The sequence below is a fragment of the Zophobas morio genome, unplaced genomic scaffold (assembly GCF_036711695.1).
Source record: "Zophobas morio isolate AGI-343-1 ecotype UQ-CSIRO unplaced genomic scaffold, CSIRO_AGI_Zmor_V1 ptg000022l, whole genome shotgun sequence".
NCBI classification, from domain to species: domain Eukaryota; kingdom Metazoa; phylum Arthropoda; class Insecta; order Coleoptera; family Tenebrionidae; genus Zophobas; species Zophobas morio.
Genome location: NW_026972127.1, coordinates 3,918,502 through 3,939,288, shown reverse-complemented (window position 1 = coordinate 3,939,288; position 20,787 = coordinate 3,918,502). Strand labels below are relative to the sequence as shown.

Below are 20,787 nucleotides of genomic sequence, written 5' to 3'. Positions count from 1 at the left end.
TAAAACATCTGCAACATTTCAAAGCATTCTGGTTAGCAGATTAAAAATTAAATTTCAAAATGTTGTTTTATAATTTTGATTTTTTTTCCAAAAATCTGGACGTTTCGGGTGAAAAGTCGATTCGGAGTTGTAAACTACATGTGTAGGACTATGTTATTTTATACAATTGAAAACCCATTTACTATGTACAATTTTGAAGTGACGTCATCGCATTAGTGGTGGGGATGATTAGACAAATTTTGGTTAGCGTTTTACCATCTACATGATATTCTTAATATAAGTACAAAATTTCACAACAATCGGTCGAGTACTTTCGGAGATTATCTGTCTAATAAAAATCCGGGACAACAGACGGACAGACGGACGGACAGACGGACAGACGGACGGACAGACGGACAGACGGACAGACGGACGGACAGACGGACAGACGGACAGACGGACGGACAGACGGACAGACGGACAGACGGACAGACAGACGGAAATGGGAGACCTATTTCTTCGTCTTCTAGGGGTCATGAAAGATCGAGAAAACGTAAAAGTAGAGAGTCGGCCGACGGACTCGATTACAATACTTCCTTTGCTTACGCTCGGGAAGTAAAAAGGGTTAAATTTTCATAAGATCTAAAAACTGACAAAAAAAATCCAGGATAGATCTCGACACGAGAAATAAAAAAGCAATCTGCCTCAAGCAGGAATGACTAAAGTGCTCAAAGTTGCCTGTCAAGCTTTGTGTGATACTACTGCCCTCAGTTTGACATAAATCAGTACCAACATAACTAATTATGAATTACTTTTTGTCGCTAGACGTTTAGTTAATATGATTATATGAATTTCTTCAGTGTTAAATTTCTGACAGGTGCAAGATCTGTCAGCTGGCAAAATGACATGCCAGTTGAGCAGTAGTACCACCTCTACAGTTCATCTTTCAGCCAAATATACTGCGTTTTATTTTCGATCACATTGTACTTAGATCATTGTGCGTAATATTAAAAGCAACTTCGTGTTAAAAATAACACACATTGTTACGTTTGTAGTAGCAGTAATTTTGTAATTTTGAATACTTTATTTCCTGAATTTTAGAAAATACTTCAAAACCAGTTTTAGTTCTCTGTTTATGTTTTATATGTAAATTAATATGCAGCAACCCTTGAAGGACTCGGTAGGTTGCAAGTATAGGACAATTTTTGCTCAACAAAGCCCTTAGTTGTGTACTATGTTCCCCTCCAATCTACGCTGTTAAACGTATGACATTTATTTTTAGTCTACAGCTAAAAATAAGTTTAAAATATAGCCCTTTTAGACAAAACTGAGTGTTGTACAAACTTTAGAGGTCATTTTAAACAGACTATCCAAGAATGGTTTTACCTTTTTTTTTTCGAATTACAACAAGGACATTTTTTTGTGAATAAAAAATATTAAATTTTGAGTATTTAGAAGATAAAATAGCGTTTTTTAATTGGTTAGAAACGAACAAAGTTGTTTCAAATGTTGTACGGGTTTCAACAGCTGCTGAACATCCGGTAAATCAAGATTTTTACAGCACATATAAAAATGGGTTTCCAAAATCGAGAATTGGTTACTGACGACTGACGAACAAATAAAATCTAAGTGCAGTTATAATTAGTAACGATGAGCCACTCTATCATATTAAGGATACAAATACAAAACTTGGCTTCTATTAAAGATAAATTTCGAGAAAAATCGCATCATCTCAACTCTCGCCAAGCTACTCCACAGCACAAATTAGTTTTCATCATATTCAAAACTTACGTAATGCCGAGTTATTTTTACTAGTAGTGGATGCACCGAAAGCAAAAAAACCAATGAAGATAAAAAAAATCGTTTCCCGAGCTCCGCTACTCCACCATGGTTGAGAAGGCTGTGTTTATTTTTAATGGTATTTAGTAAACAGAAAATTGAGGAACAATTTGACAACCGGACGTAGCCGAACTACACGCTTACTAATTTTAACCCAAGCATCGGGACGCCGAGCGTCGTTTCTATTCGCTCTCAACGTCACGAACGTAAACTCTGAAAATACACTCGAAATCGGTGATCAAGAAGCTCAATTAACCAACTTTTCCGCAATTTATGGCAACGCAAACAGTCGGTAAGTCGGTGTGAGTTCCATAACGCGGCCCAAACTCCTCTCCAGTGCGTGAAAATTTTCTAAAAATATCCTGTAATCGGATCCCGCGAACACGTGGCAGTGGGTCATTGTTACATCGGGGCTTTTGTTGTGATGAAGGCGAGGTTTTCCCGATGAGAGAAGATGTGATGGGACTATGAGTCTCCATCATCAAGATTCACCCCCGGAGAGCATCGGACAAAGTCCTGGCTGTGATCCAAAAACCGCCAAACGAAACAGTGGTTTATTTGCTTTCTTGAAATGGTTTAAGCCCTCCACGTCGCGCGAATCCATAGACACGCAAAATTCCAGCAGCTGCGACAGTTTGAATTCCACGCATAGCAGCGGCACCGTGGCGTCCTTCTCCTATGTGCCCCCGGGGGACTACACCAACCAGGTCGCCGAAAAGTGCATAGTTCTAGGTCCGGAGACCGACACCTACAAGGCGCGCCTCAAACAAAGGGACAAAAGAAGAGAAAACGACAAGAACGTCACGCTGAGGAAGAAATACAACCTCTTCTTCAACCGGGAAACCCTGCTGAAAACCGTGAAGAAAGAAGACGACGAGAACAGCAAGAGTTTGCCTCTGATGACGCGCCCATCCATGGACCAAGAGGAAGAAAAGGCCCACAGGAGGACCAACAGCGAGTCGTCCAAAACGAAGAAAGCGGGCGCTTATTTGCACGTGAAGGGGAAACGCAGAGCGCCGCAGCCCCCAGGTCTCGCCCAACAAAGCTCCTCCACCATGAGTCTAAGACGGAAGAAGCGTCTAGCGCCTGCTCCTCCCAGCATCGAGAAAATCAAAAATACCCTAGAAAACGCCAACACAGACATCATTTTTAACGACTCGTTAAAATTAGACCACGGGATTCTAAAACCGGCTAAAGAAGCCACCGAAGACACATCTTCGGCAAGGTCAAGTTTCGTGATGGACGCGCCCGTTTCACCTAGACCTTGGTACAAGAGAACCGCCCGCGAAAGCAGCGCCAACAAAAAAGAAAAAGAATCACACAAATACGAGCCGGTCGAGCGGCTACCGGAAGTTCAGTACGTTCGGAATTCCACCATTGACCTAACTTTAGACGACAACATCAAAGACAAGAAAAAAGTCGTCGAGGAGAAGAGAAAGTCGGGGATGTCGTTCCTCACCAACATCAGCGAGCTCGACAGAGAAGCCTCAGAGATAGTCAAAAAAGAACACCAAAAAAACGGAAACGAGTTCCAGGAAATACCGCAGTTCATGCGACCGAAAGACGAACCCAAAATAAACACGGACAGTTGGATATCGCCGAAGAGACGCTCCGCGAAGGATCTGATAGCGAAGTTCAACGCCATCACCAACGTCACGAGAGCCACAGTATTCGGGGTGTCCCAAAACCAGAAGAAGGACTACTTCGGGAAAAGAACGAGTCTCTTGAGCGACGACCGCAAGCAAGAGAGCCTCCTCGAGTCGCACAAGAAGCGAATCGAACAAATCGACCGAAAACTGAACAACCCGTTGATGAAATCCGAAAGCGCTAGCGCCATCAAACCCAAACCCGAAACCCCAAAGGTTGACAGGAAGAACTGGAAGTGCCCCAAGTGCTCCGTCGAAAACGACTACTGGAGAATCATCTGTCACGTATGCTCAACCATCAAACCCTACTTCGACGACTTTTCGTCGTCCGCACCCACGAAAACCACCAACGAAGAACCCGTCGCCAAAACCCCAGACAAGGTTTTCGAACGGGCGAAAACCCAAATCGGGTTTTCGGCTCTCGCTTCCTACAACCTCAACAACAAAAACAAGAAAATCGAAAAGTCGGTCTCTTTGGACGAAAAAGGCACCAAAGAACCCGACACCAAGAGCGAAGAACGGGAAAAACTGAAGAAAATGTTGATCGAAATGAAGAATTCGCTCCCGAAGCGAAAGTCGAACATTCTGATGAAGCAGAACAGCAGACAGAGCGTGATTGTCGAGAATCCAGAAACCGTAGTAGAACCACCTGCAGAAGAACCAAAAACTGAAGACAAAGAAGAGCAACCAAACAATGAAGAACCAGCAACCAAAACACAGGAGGAAAAAGTTGCAGAAATCATAATCGGGACCACTGAAACCATCTACGAAAATATCAAAGTCAAGAAAATTGATAACAGTCCTAAACCTGTCAAAGTTTCAGCTTCCGCTCAAACCAGTTCCGTGGTCAAAAAAATCCTCCCGACTAAAGAAACCGAAAAGAAGACGAACTTCGAACTGATGAGACCCAAAGACTTTGAAAATATTTACACTGACTCAAACGCACAGTCAGCGGCTCGGATTTACGCAAATTTGGCCCGAAACAACGAACTCTCTCTATTTTTCAACATGCCTAAACGCTTCAACGAAATAAAAAATAGCATGAGTCAAGCTGATAAAAATACGGACACTATAGAGATTAATAGACTGTTGAGGAGATTGGAAACCGCGATTGCCAAGGGAGAGTTGACGGAAGCTGCGAGTTTCGCTAAAGAATTGGCACAACTGAAGGTAAATTGTTCGGTGATTAGGCAAAAACCTGCAAACCAAAGTGGCAAAAAACAAGGTTTTAAGTAAGTATTTACACGTTTAAACTGCGTCTAGTTGTACATTTTTGTGTTTTAGCATTGAAATGTACGTGGAAGACAAAATTTCACATAGAGGACCATTTCCTCTTGAAGTCACCCAAAACCAGACCCTTGCAGAACTGAAGAAACAAGTGGAACAAGAGTTTGAGATTCCAGTGAATGTGCAACGATGGATTCTTGGAAAGGAACTGGCGACCGACGACAGCGCGACTTTAAAAGACCACAACATCACAACCGAGCGATGTCCGGTGTTTTTGTACCTCGTCGCCCCAGGTAGCGTCAAAGTTTTTCCCATCTAATTCTAACAATGACATTCTAGACCCCAAAACCATCCCAGACGTTAAAATCGTTGCCAATAAAGACCAGGAAGCTCCAAGCACGTCCAAATTACCAATAAACACGAATGACATCACCGGCGAAGTTAACCGAATCCCAAAAATCGTTGATGTAATTCCTAAGGTGATTGAACCAGCTGTGAAAACAGAAACATCCGATAAAAGTGCAATTTTTAAGTCTACGACCACCATTGACGTAAAACCAGTTCAAATAAAACCCGAAATAAACGAGCCGAGGAGCAATGTCAGACAGGAACCAGAGTCCATCAAAAAGGAAGAAAAACAAGCAGAAAGTCGCGACGACATCAAAGCCAACATCAGAAAAAGCTTGGTGCAGGTCAGGGAGCTAGCACAAGTACAGAGAGTGGAAGCGAAGCCTGAGCAAAACCAAATACAAAAAAATGTCGAAAAGGACTTTAGACTGAGTTTCACTGAAAGCGCAGGCCAGAAAGTGGAAGTCAAAACTGAACTTCACGTAAATGTGACTCCTGTAACCACTAAAAAAGAAATAGAGCCGATTCAAAATCTGGCCCAAGCGGAGGAGGATTTTGAAGATTACGATTCTAAAACCTTGAAGCCACCCAAAGAGTGGGAATGCCATTTGTGCACTCTTCTCAATCCTGTTGCTAGTAATGTATGCGCCGTTTGTGCCACGGTGAGACTGAAGGAGATCGCCCCAGCCGCACCGTCGAAGAAATCTCTCAAGAAAAAAGCCCCCCAGCCTCAAGCTATGGGGGAGTCGTCCAAAACTGATCAAACGTATTTGCAGCTAGTCAATTTAGACAATAAGGATCTAGTAGAAAACAGAGAACCGTTCGAGTGTGTTGTTTGTTTTATGGAAATAGCACCCGGTGAAGGAGTGACCTTAAGGGAGTGCTTGCACCAGTTTTGCAAAATCTGTTTGGCTCACACTGTAGAGTACACAGAAGACGCGGAAGTCAAATGTCCCTACCGAGACAACGACTACTCCTGCAACATAGCGCTACAAGACAGAGAAATCAAAGCTTTAGTGACCCCCCAAGTCTACGACAATTATCTCGCAAAATCGGTTTCCGAAGCGGAAAACAAAATCGGGAAGTCGTTCCATTGCAAGACTCCAGATTGTAGAGGGTGGTGCATTTTCGAAGACAACGTGAACGAGTTTAGGTGTCCGGTTTGCAGGAAATTAAATTGTTTGACTTGTCAGGTATTTATTGTATATTGTGTTTATAAACAAATTGAGATGTGTTTGCAGGCGATCCATACGGGGTTGAACTGCAAGCAATACCAGGAGAAAATGAATCAGGAGTCCGAAGTGGACGAAGACGCACGAAGGACCAAAGAAATGGTCGACGAGATGGTGAGGAAAGGTGAAGCTTTAACATGCCCGACTTGCCAAGTGATATTAATGAAAAAATGGGGCTGTGATTGGGTAAGGTGTTCAATGTGCAAAACTGAGATCTGTTGGGTGACCAGGGGACCGCGCTGGGGCCCCGCAGGCAAAGGTGATACTTCGGGGGGCTGTCAGTGCGGAGTCAACGGAGTCAAGTGTCACCCACAGTGCAGTTATTGCCACTAATTATTTATACTCTAGTTTCTTGAGCATTTGTAATATTTTCTTAAGCGAAAGATATTTTTAGCGTTTTATATAAGTGACTTGTAGATATATAGATTTTTTGTTATTTTAAATGACTGATGGCTTGCAGAACTGCCTTACTGTAATTCTAATAATATTACAATAAAATAAAGAATGATTATTCACTATTTTATTTGTTTATAAGTCAGAAACTACTGTTTAATTAACTGTGAGATTTGAAATTCGCGCCGCCATCCTTCACCCAAACCCAGTGGTGCCAACCCAACTCGTCCAAAAGACGCGTCCGGCCTACCCCGGTATACACACTTTTTAGGTTAAGTTCGCACAACCAACGTTTACCAATTTTTGTGTTACAAGTACCCCCAAAAACCGCCCAAAATGGTAAACCCTCCACACGCCCCGCCGCCTCCACTAACCCCATCTTTTCCAGACGATGGGCAAGAACAACAAAATGCTCCAGCATATAAACTACAGAGTCCGAATAACCCTCCAGGACTCCCGCACTTTCATAGGCACCTTCAAAGCCTTCGACAAACACATGAACATGATCCTCGGAGACTGCGAAGAGTTCCGGAAAATCAAACCGAAAAACGCTAAAGTGGAAAGGGAGGAAAAGCGGGTTTTGGGCTTTGTTTTGCTTAGGGGCGAAAGCATCGTCTCGCTAACGGTAGAGGGCCCTCCACCACCAGAGGAGGGTTTACCCCGCGTCCCAATCCCCGGTGCCGCCCCCGGACCCGGAATAGGACGCGCCGCCGGCCGCGGCATGCCAGCAGGAATTGGCGGAGTTCCCGTGGGACTCCAGGGACCAGTGAGGGGCGTAGGGGGACCTTCTCAGCAGGTTATGACCCCAGGAGGGCGCGGACAAGTCGCAGCACCTCCACAAATGAGCCAGGGGCCTCCACGGATGGGGGGACCGCCACCGGGAATGATGGGGCCGCCGCCAGGCATGATGGGGATGCCGCCGGCGCCCATGGGGATGGGGCGCGGAGGGCCGCCGCCGCCCATGGGCATGCGGGGGCCGCCGCCGGGGATGATGAGGGGCGGGCCGCCAGGACCACCAAGGCCGTACTAGATTTAAGTTTTGTATTTACTCACAGTGTAATTATAATGGAAATAAATGGACTTTAATAATAGTTTCGTTCCTACTTAGTTTATTCGTTATCATCATAATCCAAATCTAGTGAATTGGAAGTTGAGGTTAAGTACAACCAATCGCAAGGTTTGCGTGAATTTTTCCAAAGTTATTGATTGCTTTTGATTTGCGATGATGTGAAAGTTTTCAAGTCAAATCGCGTTGTTTTTATTTCAGTTTAATAAATAATTCACGATAATTGAAATTCCTGTGGGGATTTTTTTGTTACGATTGGTACGAAATGACGTTTGCTGGAGCCATCTTTTCTCACTTCCGTCGCCATTCTTTTCCGTTCATGGTGCAAACATGACGGGTTTTAGTGAAAAGGTAAATTGTTTTCTTGGTATTTTTTTGTATAAATAATTAAAAGTTTGACTGTGAATCAACTCAGGTTGAAGTTAATTTACAGTTTGGTGCTTAAAAATTTTCACTAATGCACAAAGTAGTAATTTGGTGTCCATAACCTCATCCAGATATGGATACACGTGTTGCCCTTATTAACTCGTTTTTTCTTAATTTTAGGCCATTTTGATCGATGGCAGAGGCCATTTACTCGGTCGATTAGCCACAGTTGTAGCAAAAACACTTTTGCAAGGCAACAAGGTTATAGTGGTGAGATGTGAACAATTAAACATCTCAGGAAATTTCTACAGGTAAGGTCGCTATAACCACTGTAATTTTTATTTTATTGGTTTATTCTAGAAACAAGTTAAAATACTTATCGTTTCTACGCAAACGCTGCAATGTGAATCCAGCCCGTGGCCCATTCCACTTTAGGGCCCCATCCAGGATTTTCTGGAAGACAGTGAGAGGTAGGCAATCCTAAATTTACCACATTTTCTTGAACTTTTGCAATGATTAGTTAATCTTCTTACCTACATTATTTGAATGATTGTGAAAAAACACAAAGTATGAGAATGAATAATTTTTTACACATTATTTTGTCTGGAAGCAGCAAGGTAATTTTTGTCGTTTATCAGGCATGTTGCCCCACAAGACTGAACGTGGAAAGCAGGCTTTGAGGCGACTGAAGACCTACGAAGGTGTACCACCACCATATGACCGTAGAAAGAGAGTTGTAGTTCCAGGTGCCCTTAGAGTAATCTGTTTGAAACCTGGCCGCAAGGTAAGTGATAAATGTAGCACTTTTAAGGGGCACAGGTCTGTATTTGAGATTAAATTCAACACTGAAAATTTGGTTTTCAAAATTTTAAATATTTTGTTGTTTTTGTTTTATTGAGTTACACCTGAAGACTCATTTAAGTCAAAATTTTTGGAGGCCATTAATAGATTAATAAATACTTTTTTTTTTGAATAGTTTCAAAGAATTTTGCAATGTTTAATGTTGAAAAAATTATGTTGGCAAAATCAACGCGTCCCTGGTTCAGCTTGACTGTCAAATAGCTGCAGTGCCAACATCGTTATTTTAAAAATAAATTTCCCTACGTACCAGGTGACGCTTTTCAATTATATGCTATATTTTCAATCAACTACAGATTATTGTCAAAAAAATGAGATGTTTTTTATTGAATTTTGAATCTCAATGTTTCTTTTATCATGATTAATTCACATTTACCTACATTATTTGACAAAACGTGATAATAAATTTCGAATGATTGTCGTTTTTCGTAATTATTTATAAACGCAGTGTTGCCAGTTTTTCATGGTTTTTCCATAAAATTCCAGTTCTGTCACGTGGGACGGTTGTCCCATGAAGTAGGATGGAAGTACCAATCGGTGGTCCGTGCGCTGGAGTCTAAGCGCAAAGTCAAGGCTGTCCTTACCATCCGCAAACGTGACAAGCTGAAGAAACTTACAAAAGAGGCCTCAGCTAAAGTCACCAAACAGGTGGCACCGTTCACAGCTGTCATTAACTCTTATGGTTATAATTAAGGACATTTATTAAAAAAATAACTTGACAGAATTTGATTTACTCATTTAACCTTACACGATAATATGTACATAGTTACAGTACAACTGATGGATACAGTCGATTTCTCTTGTCGAAAACAAAACAAAAAAAAAATTAAGAGCGACAAACGTGACAGACGTACAAAAATTTTGACAGTTCGAAGACAAATCGAGCGTGTAGTACCAACTTTAAAATAACAAGCACCTATTGGAGTACAGCTCACCAAACATTGGGTTGCGCACCACAGCTCCTATGTTTGGTGAGCTCTAATAACCTAAACCTAGAAGTTTTTGTCCCACCCGCTCTCTTCGACTGGCGGGACGTCTGTGTCCTTCTTAAACGCTTCAAAATACCGAGTATCTGTGTTCGACCTGAGTCTAGGTCTGAAAGGTGCTGGCAGTTTGCCCTCGTTAAGTTTAATCCAGTCAAAACCCAAAAACCATCTGTGGTTTTTAATATCTTTAACCCCGTTTTTCTGACAACCTAGGCGTTCCGTGGGTATGGACCGACACAACTTCTCGATAATATTTCTGGCTCTAAGTGTGACATATGAAGGAAAATCCACATTGTCTATCCCGGTTAGAATTTTGTTGTACGTCCTCATATGACTAGCATCGTTGGTACGGAAGGGAGTTCTGCCGGTCAGCAACTCGAAAATGAAAATCCCGAAAGCCCAATAATCCACGCCTTTGTCGTGACCCCTGCTGAGGATAATTTCAGGTGCGACATACTCAGGTGTGCCGGCAAAAGTGAACGTCCGTCCTCTAGTCCCTAGTTTTTTGGCAAAACCGAAATCAGTTAGCTTGACGTAGCCATTTTCGTCTATCAAAATATTTTCCGGCTTGAGATCCCTATACACGATGTCTCTCTCGTGGAGGTAGGTGAAAGCCTCCAACACACAAGCGGCAATAAAACGGGCGTCTTTCTCGTCAAACCGGCGTGTTTTTTGTCGCTGGAGAAGTGTCCATAAATCTCCACCCAAACACGGTTCCATCAAAAAATAGATATATCTGGCGTCTTTATAGCTGCGGTACAGCTTGATTATAAACTTGGATCGACAATCCAGCTGGATGTTCCTCTCGTTGTACACATGATCCTGCTGGTTTTGCTCCACCATGTCGATTTTCTTCAGGTATTTTAGCGCGAATATCAAACTCTTCGTTTTGTGTTGGACGAGCTCCACCCGCCCGAACCCTCCCACTCCTAACGTAGTGATGATTTTCAAGTCCTTAAGTTCAATATCTTGGTGCTCCCTCACCACGTGAGACGCCTTACGAGTATCAGTAGGCACCGTGATGATCCCGTCTTCCTTAAGCTCGCCGAAGTGGTCAATAAAGTGCTGTCTCTTCAGCGTGAGACACTCCACCCCGCCAGGCGCGTCCGCAGTGACCGTCGCCTGTCGCAAATCTTCCTTCAGCAGCGCCAACTCCCCGAAGTACTTCCCCTTTCCAAAATTCGCCACCACGCCTTCGCCCTCCCGCGTGATAGTCACCGTGCCCGCCCTAATTATATAAAACTTGTCCCCTTTCTCCCCCTGCTTGATCACGGTAGTACCAGGCGCGAAGTACTTCACCTTCAGCAACGTCGCGACCTTTTGCAACGCCGCGTTCCCGACCTTGTTCAGCGTGGGCACGTCCTGCAGGAACATCAACATCTCGTCTTGTTCTTTGATGTTGAAGCGAACCATGAGCTTCTGGTAGACGGACCGATCCAGAACCCACACGCGTCCGGCCTTGAGGGCTTTAACCGTGGCGTTTCTTTTGTCGTTGTAGAGGATGGCGGTGTCGCCGAAGACTCGGACGTCGTCGAAGGTGTTAACGACGCCTTTGCCCTTGACGGAGACCTCGAAGGAACCGTGCGCCGAAACGTACATGTGAGATCCTTTCTCGCCTTCTTTTATGATCACTTCTTTGGCTTTGATTTCGCGGTTGTACATGGCGTCGACGACTTGCTTGAGCAAGTCGCCTTTTAATATCTTGTTGAGGAACTCGCTGCGCCCGATGGCGTCGCGAATGAGTTGGTCGTCTCTGAAAAAAAAAGAAATCAAAATTAATAAAAAGTTGCGTCGTCCGAACATTATCTACGCCACTGGAAGTACGACTTGTCGCTACTCGACTAGAGATTTTCGTTTTTACACTAACTAAACGACGTTCTGTGGCTGTCATTTGTCAAACGAATCAAATTTTTCTAGGTTATCTAATTTCGCGGCTTCAGCAAGTCTGTGCTTGTTTTTGTGTTGCACAAATAGTTAAGACTCCGAAATGCCTCCAGCGGCAAAGAAAGACTGCTCTGTTGTTTTGTTTGACGTTAAAGCACAAGCGCTTGCCAGACAAACCCTGGCAAAAATTTGCTGCACGAATTTTTTCTCCGGCTCCAAAGACCTAACCAAACTAATTTTGTTAAATTCAGACGTAACTGAGAACCGATTAAACGCTAAGGATGGTGGTTACGACAATATTAACGAAGTTTCGAAAGATATTACAACGTATGACCCCAAACTCGTGTTTGAGATGATCAATGAAAGCAAGTATTTAATTTTTTAATTATTGTAACTAGTGTCTGGTTATTCAGATAACGAGCCGGGTGAGGCCAACTGGCTTGAAGGGTTGTATGTAGCGGTCAAAAACCTAGAAGAAGAGTTCGAAGACATCGGCGGCATTATCACACACCAAATTTTATTTATCACAGATCTCGCGACACCGCTTGGTGACAAAAATCAAACCCTCATTGATAAAATCGTACGAGGAATAAAGAAACTAAACGCGTTTTTGTATGTCGTGGGGCCTGAAATTGAAGTTCCTTTTACTATTAAAAGTCCACAACATGTTAAATTGTGGATGAAAAATTTTAAAGCAACCACTGACAATCTCACAGTGTTGCAAAAAATTATTTCTCAAATAGATAACAGCGTTGTTTGTGATTATAAAATGGGGGTGCATTTATTCTTTGCTTTTAAAAACAAGATAGGTGGTCAACCATGGCAAGTCCCGTTGGGTTTAGGGAGTAAAATACAAATTCCTGCACAAACTGTGAAAGTCCTAGATATGGACGTTAAGTGTAAATTAGTGTCAACGCAAGGAGCAATAAGAAACCCTGCTTGGTAAGTAATTAAAATTTTTGTTTGATAAGATATCGCGGCATAGTTTCCTAAAAATAATGCTATTTATCTGATTAAAGGATTGATGCAGAGGATGAGACAGTGGAAGTTGATGCCTCTGATGTAATCAGCGGAATAATGAGGCACGGTAAATTCGTTCAAATGCCGGAAAATAAGATGTTTCAAGTCGAGAATCCTAGGAGTTTCAGCGTCCTGTGTTTCACAGATAGCGTTAACGTACCAGAGGTAAGAACAATAAATAAATTTGGTGACCCAAATGGTACTAACAAACAAATGTCACGAAAATTTGTTTGTGGTGTGACGTCACAAACACCGGATCAGGTTGTTATTGGTTACTTTAAAAAAGTGACAGTTGCGCATGCGCAGAACCACATTCAAATCGTCACTTTTTTTATAAAGTGGAAAGTAAATTTATTTTTGAAATATCATTCTTAGTCTTAGAGCAAACATTAAGAGTGGTCAATAATTGATAAGACATCCATTATCAGTCGACACAGTCGCAACTACAATAAAGAATATTTATTGTTATCAACAGATGGGTGAATCTTTAGAAAATATGAACAGATAATAATGTGATTAAAGCATTTCGTAATCAATGGTACCTGCATACTACTAGTTGTTAATGATCAATTTATCTCTATAGAACTCGGTTCTACGAAGTTATAAAATATCCTGTTTTTTTTATATAAATAATATAATTTATTTTATCAAATATCTTTTTAATTACCGACTTCCGCCAAATTTATTTATTATAACTTCCTTGAATTCAGTGACGTCACTCCCATACGTAACCTCAGGAATGCGATTTCATCAATACAATTAATATATAGCTCACACTTTAGATTAGTATTAGTCATAATTAATCTCCCTTTATTAATGTTTAAAAAAATACAACTAGTACACTTTACACATTATAGTATCTTATGAGGGGTGACGGCTGCTACCGCGTCCTCCCCAACAGCACCCCCGAAAGAAACGAGGCCCTAAACATCCTAATCGACCGTTTGGCTGAACAAAAAAAATACGTCATAGCTAGACGCATCTACAATAACAATTTCGCGCCAAAAATCGTAGTCCTGGTGCCTAAACCGGACAACAACCCGAAATGTTTCCTCTTCACGTCGCTACCGTTCAACGAAAACATCCGCGTAAACTATAGAGAACGAAAACTAGAGTCGGCGCCGCAGGTCGACACGTCTGACGAAATATACAGCTTCTTGGATAGTTTAAACACGGAAAGCGACAAGTCCGAGAAGAAGCTCTCTCTCGGGATTAACATGATGCAGAATAGCAACAGCCAGAGACTTGTTAATAAAGGGGCTGATAAACTTTTGGGTGAGTTGTGTGGGTTGTGGTTAGACAGTGTCTTTAATCGATTTTTTTTTTTTTTTTTTTTTTTTTCAGAAAAACCCATGGCCCTGGAAGATGTCGATATAGATCTTTTGGAGCCACCAAGTGATGCGGTTTGTGAGGGTTTGAAGAAATTGTGGGCTGAAAGAACGGTTAAAGAAGAGAAAGCGAAGAAGGAGGAAGGTGGTGGTGACGACTCGGATAACGATTTTGATTGGTGATTGGTCGGTGTTGCACTATATTGTATTTGAGTCGCATTGGTTAATACATGGTTTAACTTTATATAAAATTTGAGACTGCTTTTGTTGTCAGTTTTGCTGTTTGTGAAGCTCTAGTTGTAAGATAAGCTTGGAAAGAAAATTCACTGGAAGTGCTTTAGATTCTACCTCCAATCAGAAGTAGTTTGTGGTTTGAAGCGACATGTAATAATAATATTTTAATAAAAATATGACAATAAAAATAAGTGTCAATGTCCACCATAAGTAAGTTTAGGTAAATTCTTGGGTAAGTATTTAAGAATTTGCGAATGTCGTAGTGTGTTCTCAAATAGTGTTTTTTTAGACATTAACGAACTCGAAATGTGCTAACACCTATGTTTAATAACAAGTTAAGTGATATACAACGATAAAATCAAAAGTATGGCGATGTTCGCTTCTATTTTTTTTTTCAAAATCTTCAATATTGAAAAATAAATGTTACTACATATTTGACTGTCTTTTCTTCACGAGCGTAAGATAAGGAAATATTGTAATCGAGTCCATCGGGCTACTAGCTACTTTTATGTATTCACGAGGTTTCATGACCCCTGGAGTGCGAAAAAATAGATCTCCCGTTTCCGTCTGACTGTCTGTCTGCCGTCCGTTCGGATTTTTATTAGACAGATAAGATTATCGTGGAGACGGTAAAACGCTGACCAAAATTTGGCCAATCATACCCATCAACAATGGCATTACGTCATCTCCAAAGTTTACGCTAGTAAATGTTATTTAAATTTTATAAAATAAGATACTCCTCCACTTGAGGTTTATAAATGCACGAGTCTTTATCCTAAAAATCCAGATTTTTAGAAAAAATAAAAATTTTACTTTTTTTCTAATTTTTTGAATTTTAAATTTTTATGTATTTCGATGTTTCGATTTCTCAAGTTTTTAAGTTTCGACTTCTCAATATTTCAATTTTGGGATTTTTAAGTTTTTTTTTTCGATTCTTCAATTTTTCAATATCTCAATTTTTCTGTTTCTGAATTTTTGACGTTTAGATTTTTCGATATTTTGATATTCTTATTTTTCGATGTTTCGGTTTCTCGATTTTTTCAGGTTTTTGGTTTTTCGATTTATCGATTTTTCAATTTTTCCATTGATCGGTATTTAAGTTTTGGTATTCTTCAATTTTTTGATTTCTTAATTTTCAGATTTTCCGATTTTCTTTTTTTATTTCCCATTTTTTTATTCAATTTTGCAGTTTTTAAATTTGTCTGTTTTTCACTTTCATCAATTATTCGATTTATCGAGATTTCGATTTTTTGATTTTTTTTTTAATTCAAATTTTCCAATTTTCCAAATTACAATTTTACTATTTTGAGCCATTTCAATTTCTCGATTTTTCGATTTTTAGACTTTGATTTACCAATTTTTTTGTGCTTCGAGTTTTCTATTTTTCTGCTTATCAGTTTTGAGATTTTTCAATTTTTGGGTCATGTTTTTCGATTCTGCAATTTTTCTATTTTTCATGTTTTAAATTTTAATTTCTAGATTACCCGTTTTTTTTTCACTTTTTCCTTTTTTAAATTTTACATTTTTAGATTTTTCAATTCCTGGTTTTTCAAATTATGAAATTCTCTGTTTTTCGATTCTTCAATTTTTCAAAATTTCAATTTTTGGCGTTTCTAAATTTTCGACCTTTGGATTTTTTGTTATCTAAATTTTGGGATTCTTCAATTTTTTGATATTTTCATGTTTTGATTTCTTAAATTTTAGATTTTTCGATTTCTTTTTTTGGTTCCCATTTTTGATTCAATTTTTCGGTTTTTAAATTTTTCCATTTTTCGGTTTTATCAATTTTTCTGCATACATATCAGTTTTGGGATTTTTCAATTTTTCGATTCATCAATTTTTCAAATGTTTTAAATTTTAGATTTTTTGATTTTTCAATTTCCTGTTTTTTTTTTAATTTTAATTTTTTCGTTTTTTAGATTTTACATTTTTCAATTTTTAGATTTTACGATTTTTTAATATTTAAAAATTTTAGATTTTTCAGCTTTTTGAGAATTTTTCCATTTCTGGATTTTCCAATTTTTCGATATTTTAATTTTAGATTTTTCGGTTTGCCGATTTCTCATTTCTCGATTCTTTGATGTCACGGTTTTTTGAATTTGTGACTTCGAGTTTTCAAATTTTTAATTTTCAAAATTTAGATTTTCGATAACCAAATTTTTGAATTTCGATTTCTCGATACTTCAATTTTTCTATTACTCCGCTTTTCGATTTCTCAAATTTCAATTCCATTCTTCAGTTTTTAGATTTTTCAATTTTTTTACTTTTCGAATTTTTGATTTCTCGAGTTCTCGATTTTTTGATTTCTTAAATTTTAGATTTTTCGATTTCTGTTTTTTTTTACTTAACATTTTTTCACTCAATTTTCGGTTGTTCACTTGTATCAATTTTTCGATTTTTCTTTTTTTGTTTAAATTTTTCAATTTTCCGAATTACAATTTTTATATTTTAGGCGATTTCGATTTCTCCACGTTTCAATTTTCCAAATGTTCCATGTTTCATTTCACGATTTTTTGAATTTTGGATTTACGAATTCTTTGATGTTTCGATTTTTCAATTTTTTTATTTCCCTATTTTTCTGCATATCAGCTTCGGGATTTTTCGGTTTTTGGATTCAGTTTTCCGATTCTGCAATTTTTTGATTTTTCAAATGTTTAAATTTTACATTTTTCGATTTTTCAATTTTTAGATTTTACGATTTTTTAAAGTTTTAATATTTCGATTTTTAAAATGTTTTAATATTTCAATTTTTCAACTTTTCATTTTGCCATTTTTTCCATTTCTGGATTTTTCAGTTTTCCTATTTCTAGGCGTTTTGATTTCTCGTTTCTTGATCTTTTGATGTCACGATTTCTTGGTTTTTCGATTTTTCAAATTTTTTATTTTCAAAATTTCGATTTTTCAATTTTTCCATTGTAGGACTTTTCGTTTTTCGATCTTTCGTTTTCTCTATATTTCGATTCTTGGATTTTTCGATTTTTCAAAATTTGAATTTTCGAATTTCGACTTTAGATTTTCGAATTTTCGGTTTTCCTGTTTCTAGGATTTTCGTTTTTTCGAATATTTGATTCATCGAATTTTCGATTTCTCAAATTTCAATTCCATTCTTCAGGTGTTTGATTTTTCAATTTTTTAATTTCTCGAATTTTCGATTTTTCAATTTTTCAGTCTTCGATTTTTTGATATTTTCATTTTTTGATTTCCGAAATTTTAGATTTTTGGATTCTTCTTTTTTCCAATTTTTTATCCAATTTTTCGGTTCTTAAATTTTTGGATTTTTCAGTTTTAACAGTTTTTCGAGTTCTCGATTTATCGAGATTTTGTTTTTTTTTAATTTAAATTTTTCAACTTTCGAATTATTGTTCTATGGTTCATTTCTCGATTTTTCGATTTTTTGATTTTGAATTTACCAATTTTTTGATGTTTCGATTTTTCAATTTTTTTATTTCCCTATTTTTGTGCATATCAGCTTTGATATTTTTCGGTCTTTGGATTCAGTTTTCCGCAATTTTTCTATTTTTTAAATGTTTAAATTTTACATTTTTCGATTTTTCAATTTTTAGATTTTACGATTTTTTAAAGTTTTAATATTTCGGTTTTTGGATTCAGTTTTCCGATTCTGCAATTTTTCTATTTTTCAAATGTTTAAATTATTTTTCGATTTTTCAATTTTTCGAATTTTACATTTCTGAACTACTCGGTTTTTCAGCTTTTCAATACTTCAATTTTGGGAATTTTTCTTTTCTACTTCTGAATTTTTCGATTTGCCGATTTCCTGACTTTTTGATTTCTCGTTTCTCAATCTTTTGATGTCAAGATTTCTCAGTTTTTCCAGTTTTTGACTTTTCGATTTTTCAAATTTTTAATTTGCAAAATTTCGATGTTTTGATTTCTTGAGTTCTCGATTTTTTGGTATTTTCATTTTTTGATTCCTTAAATTTTAGATTTTTCGGTTTCTCTTTTTTTCCCCAAATTTTTTATCCAGTTTTTCGATTTTTTTTTTTTTAATTCGATTTTTCCAATTTTCCAATTATTGTTCTATGTTCCATTTCTCGGTTTTTCGATTTTTCGACTTGAATTTACCAATTTTTTGATGTTTCAGTTTTTCGATTTTTGGATGCAGTTTTTCGATTCTGCAATTTTTCGATTTTTCAAATGTTTAATACATATTTCAATTTTTCGCATTTTACATTTCACAACTTCTGGATTTTCCAATGTTTAAAATTTTTCAGCTTTTCAGTACTTTGATTTTGGGAATTTTTCCATTTCTGGATTTTTCAATTTTTCGATATTTTAATTTTAGATTTTTCGGTTTTTGATGCCACGATTTCTCGGTTATTCGATTTTTCGATTTTTCAAATTTTTTATTTTCAAAATGAATTTTTCGATGTTTCCAAATTTTGATTTTTGAAATATCGATTTCGAATTTTCGGTTTTACAATTTCTCGGATTTTCGTTTTTTCGAATATTTGATTCATCGAATTTTCGATATTCAAATTTTCAATTGGTTTCCTTTTCAATATCCCAAGTTTCGACTCTTCAGTTTTTCAATTTTTTGATTTTTCGGAAGATTTTATTGAATTTATTTATTTTTTTTTTTCAATTTCAAGGAAAACCGCTTGTCAAAACGAACACATTTATGTTTTAAAGTACATTTATTCCAAGTATATTAAAAAGACTTATCAATCCATTATCGTTACTAAATAGGTAACATTATCAGCAAAATATGCGTGGAATACGATACCCGATGTTTCCACAAACCGTGGAGCGTCATTGGTAAAAGTACAAAAACGTGTTGCGTAAAACGGAACCATGCGGAACACCGATTGTGACCGCTCTTGATAAAAAAAGCAGAACCTTCGAAAACATTCCTTTTAAAAATTAGATAAATGAAGGAAAAAAGCGGAAGTCGTACTTTTTTCAAAACAAAATTTGACACTTGATTACTAAATTTTTAAGACTAGACTAGATTAAATCGATTTAGATTTGAATACAACTGGACCCCAGTTTAGATAAGAAAAACATTCAGATCTATGCTGCAACTAAATTTATCACACATTTTTATCGTCACGCTTGAATCATCCATGGCAGGTTTCACGTGTATCTCCCGCCAATCACCCCGATTCCCGTTAACGAAACTCGCTATACAAAAGGTACTCACTCTATAGTTTTGGGGTGCTTCGCAATATCATCCACGTCATTTTCGTCGAAACTAACCGGCAGCGGAATAACCCCGGGCCTCCTCTCTTCCTCCTTCTCAATTTTCGTGGGTTCCGGGTTGATCGAAATCTTACTTTCGGTAACATCTTCGCTCGACCTCTTTTCCTCCAGAGTATCAATCGACAGCGTATCGATACTAACAGGCTTATCGTTGACCGCAATATCAGGAGGCGGCGTCAACGGCGCTTCCTTCTTCGGCGTCTCAATTTCGACCACACGATCCGCCGCATCGTTTATCGTCGCTGTGGCACTAGGGGGCAAAAAGGACACAGGCCGTGGCGCTTTCCGCACAGTCCCATTCTGCGCCGGCACACTGGTAACCTTATCCTGTATCACGTACTTCTTGCCCCTGCTACAGAACAGTCTTGTGCACATTTTCCCCTAAAAACACACCGTAGTGACACACACAAAAGGATTCTGGTACTTACTTGGAAGTATTTTATTGTAGAAAATTCCTTGATTAAATCGAAGTAATATCTCAGATTAGATTAAGGAACTTAATTGGTTTTTTGCTGCATGATGACGGTTTTGGAAGAATTTGAATGTATGCAAACTTTTGTCGATTGGAGTTTGTTCACTATAGTATAATTATGCGACAAGCTTGAGTAACTAACGCACGTAATTGCAGCCTTCGTTATGTTTAAATTGTAAATATCTGAGTGAAACCATCGTTTTCTTATCACGACGTTGTCATTATGAAAGATAAGATTCCTATTCTTATCCGCAGTTCTGCAATTTCTAGGTCTGTATTTATTGGGCGTTATAATAATAAAATTACGACTGAGAAAAATAGCCGGTGATGTTAAAGTTGGAAGATAATAATTGATAAGAAACCTCATGCGAAATTTCGATTTTGTACAATAGTTCCAAAGTATCACAGCGACAGGAGTTGTACATTAATTGTCGAGATATAGGGACCATAAACATTCCATATCAATAACACTCATGTTGACAATAAGAATGACACTAACTTCACTCATTTAAAAAAAGCAAAATCGGACTGAACGGTAGCACTAAAGTACACCGTAACGCTGGTATTGTAATACTGGCAAAGGTAAAAACCCGTCACCTTGACTTAAAAACATCAATAACATACTTAAATTGCACTTTGTTAGGTCATATTTAAGTCATTAGACGCACATGGTGTGTAGAATGTTACTT

At 38.3% G+C, this 20,787-nt stretch overlaps 5 protein-coding genes across 5 annotated transcripts; 4 read left to right on the top strand and 1 right to left on the bottom strand.

The window, feature by feature from the left end:
- The first annotated feature begins 2,021 nt into the window (after positions 1–2,021).
- Positions 2,022–6,725, top strand: LOC135133687 (uncharacterized). The gene is made up of 4 exons (XM_064062160.1): positions 2,022–4,696; positions 4,749–4,984; positions 5,031–6,232; positions 6,281–6,725. The coding sequence occupies exons 1-4, from the start codon at positions 2,286–2,288 to the stop codon at positions 6,602–6,604; spliced, it is 4,173 nt and encodes a 1,390-aa protein (XP_063918230.1). The 5' UTR covers positions 2,022–2,285; the 3' UTR covers positions 6,605–6,725.
- A 160-nt stretch (positions 6,726–6,885) lies between these two features.
- Smb (Small ribonucleoprotein particle protein SmB) lies at positions 6,886–7,755 on the top strand. The gene is made up of 2 exons (XM_064061995.1): positions 6,886–7,003; positions 7,053–7,755. The coding sequence occupies exons 1-2, from the start codon at positions 7,001–7,003 to the stop codon at positions 7,692–7,694; spliced, it is 645 nt and encodes a 214-aa protein (XP_063918065.1). The 5' UTR covers positions 6,886–7,000; the 3' UTR covers positions 7,695–7,755.
- Positions 7,756–7,976: 221 nt separating this feature from the next.
- LOC135133796 (large ribosomal subunit protein uL13) lies at positions 7,977–9,678 on the top strand. The gene is made up of 5 exons (XM_064062316.1): positions 7,977–8,081; positions 8,277–8,407; positions 8,457–8,566; positions 8,735–8,880; positions 9,441–9,678. Exons 1-5 carry the CDS (start codon positions 8,061–8,063, stop codon positions 9,645–9,647), a joined length of 615 nt encoding a protein of 204 aa, XP_063918386.1. The 5' UTR covers positions 7,977–8,060; the 3' UTR covers positions 9,648–9,678.
- LOC135133794 (cGMP-dependent protein kinase, isozyme 1-like) lies at positions 9,670–20,387 on the bottom strand. Its single transcript, XM_064062314.1, has 3 exons — positions 20,055–20,387; positions 19,568–20,007; positions 9,670–11,693 (listed from the first exon to the last, which is right to left on the bottom strand). Exons 2-3 carry the CDS (start codon positions 19,999–20,001, stop codon positions 9,947–9,949), a joined length of 2,181 nt encoding a protein of 726 aa, XP_063918384.1. The 5' UTR covers positions 20,002–20,007; positions 20,055–20,387; the 3' UTR covers positions 9,670–9,946.
- On the top strand, positions 11,823–14,423 carry LOC135133795 (uncharacterized). Its single transcript, XM_064062315.1, has 5 exons — positions 11,823–12,189; positions 12,238–12,766; positions 12,844–13,009; positions 13,702–14,119; positions 14,189–14,423. Exons 1-5 carry the CDS (start codon positions 11,928–11,930, stop codon positions 14,353–14,355), a joined length of 1,542 nt encoding a protein of 513 aa, XP_063918385.1. The 5' UTR covers positions 11,823–11,927; the 3' UTR covers positions 14,356–14,423.
- Positions 20,388–20,787: the final 400 nt, after the last annotated feature.

Bases quoted from the DNA above. Each gene is read 5' to 3' on its own strand.
- LOC135133687 (XM_064062160.1), top strand. From the start codon at position 2,286: ATGAGTCTCCATCATCAAGATTCACCCCCGGAGAGCATCGGACAAAGT. The intron at 4,697-4,748 runs GTAAGTATTTAC...TTTGTGTTTTAG, and splicing joins GGCAAAAAACAAGGTTTTAA to CATTGAAATGTACGTGGAAG. The intron at 6,233-6,280 runs GTATTTATTGTA...ATGTGTTTGCAG, and splicing joins TAAATTGTTTGACTTGTCAG to GCGATCCATACGGGGTTGAA.
- LOC135133796 (XM_064062316.1), top strand. From the start codon at position 8,061: ATGACGGGTTTTAGTGAAAAG. The intron at 8,082-8,276 runs GTAAATTGTTTT...TCTTAATTTTAG, and splicing joins TGACGGGTTTTAGTGAAAAG to GCCATTTTGATCGATGGCAG. The intron at 8,408-8,456 runs GTAAGGTCGCTA...GGTTTATTCTAG, and splicing joins ATCTCAGGAAATTTCTACAG to AAACAAGTTAAAATACTTAT.
- LOC135133795 (XM_064062315.1), top strand. From the start codon at position 11,928: ATGCCTCCAGCGGCAAAGAAAGACTGCTCTGTTGTTTTGTTTGACGTT. The intron at 12,190-12,237 runs GCAAGTATTTAA...CTGGTTATTCAG, and splicing joins GTTTGAGATGATCAATGAAA to ATAACGAGCCGGGTGAGGCC. The intron at 12,767-12,843 runs GTAAGTAATTAA...ATCTGATTAAAG, and splicing joins GCAATAAGAAACCCTGCTTG to GATTGATGCAGAGGATGAGA.
- LOC135133794 (XM_064062314.1), bottom strand. From the start codon at position 20,001: ATGTGCACAAGACTGTTCTGTAGCAGGGGCAAGAAGTACGTGATACAG. The intron at 11,694-19,567 runs GTGAGTACCTTT...TTTTTTTTTCAG, and splicing joins AAGCACCCCAAAACTATAGA to AGACGACCAACTCATTCGCG.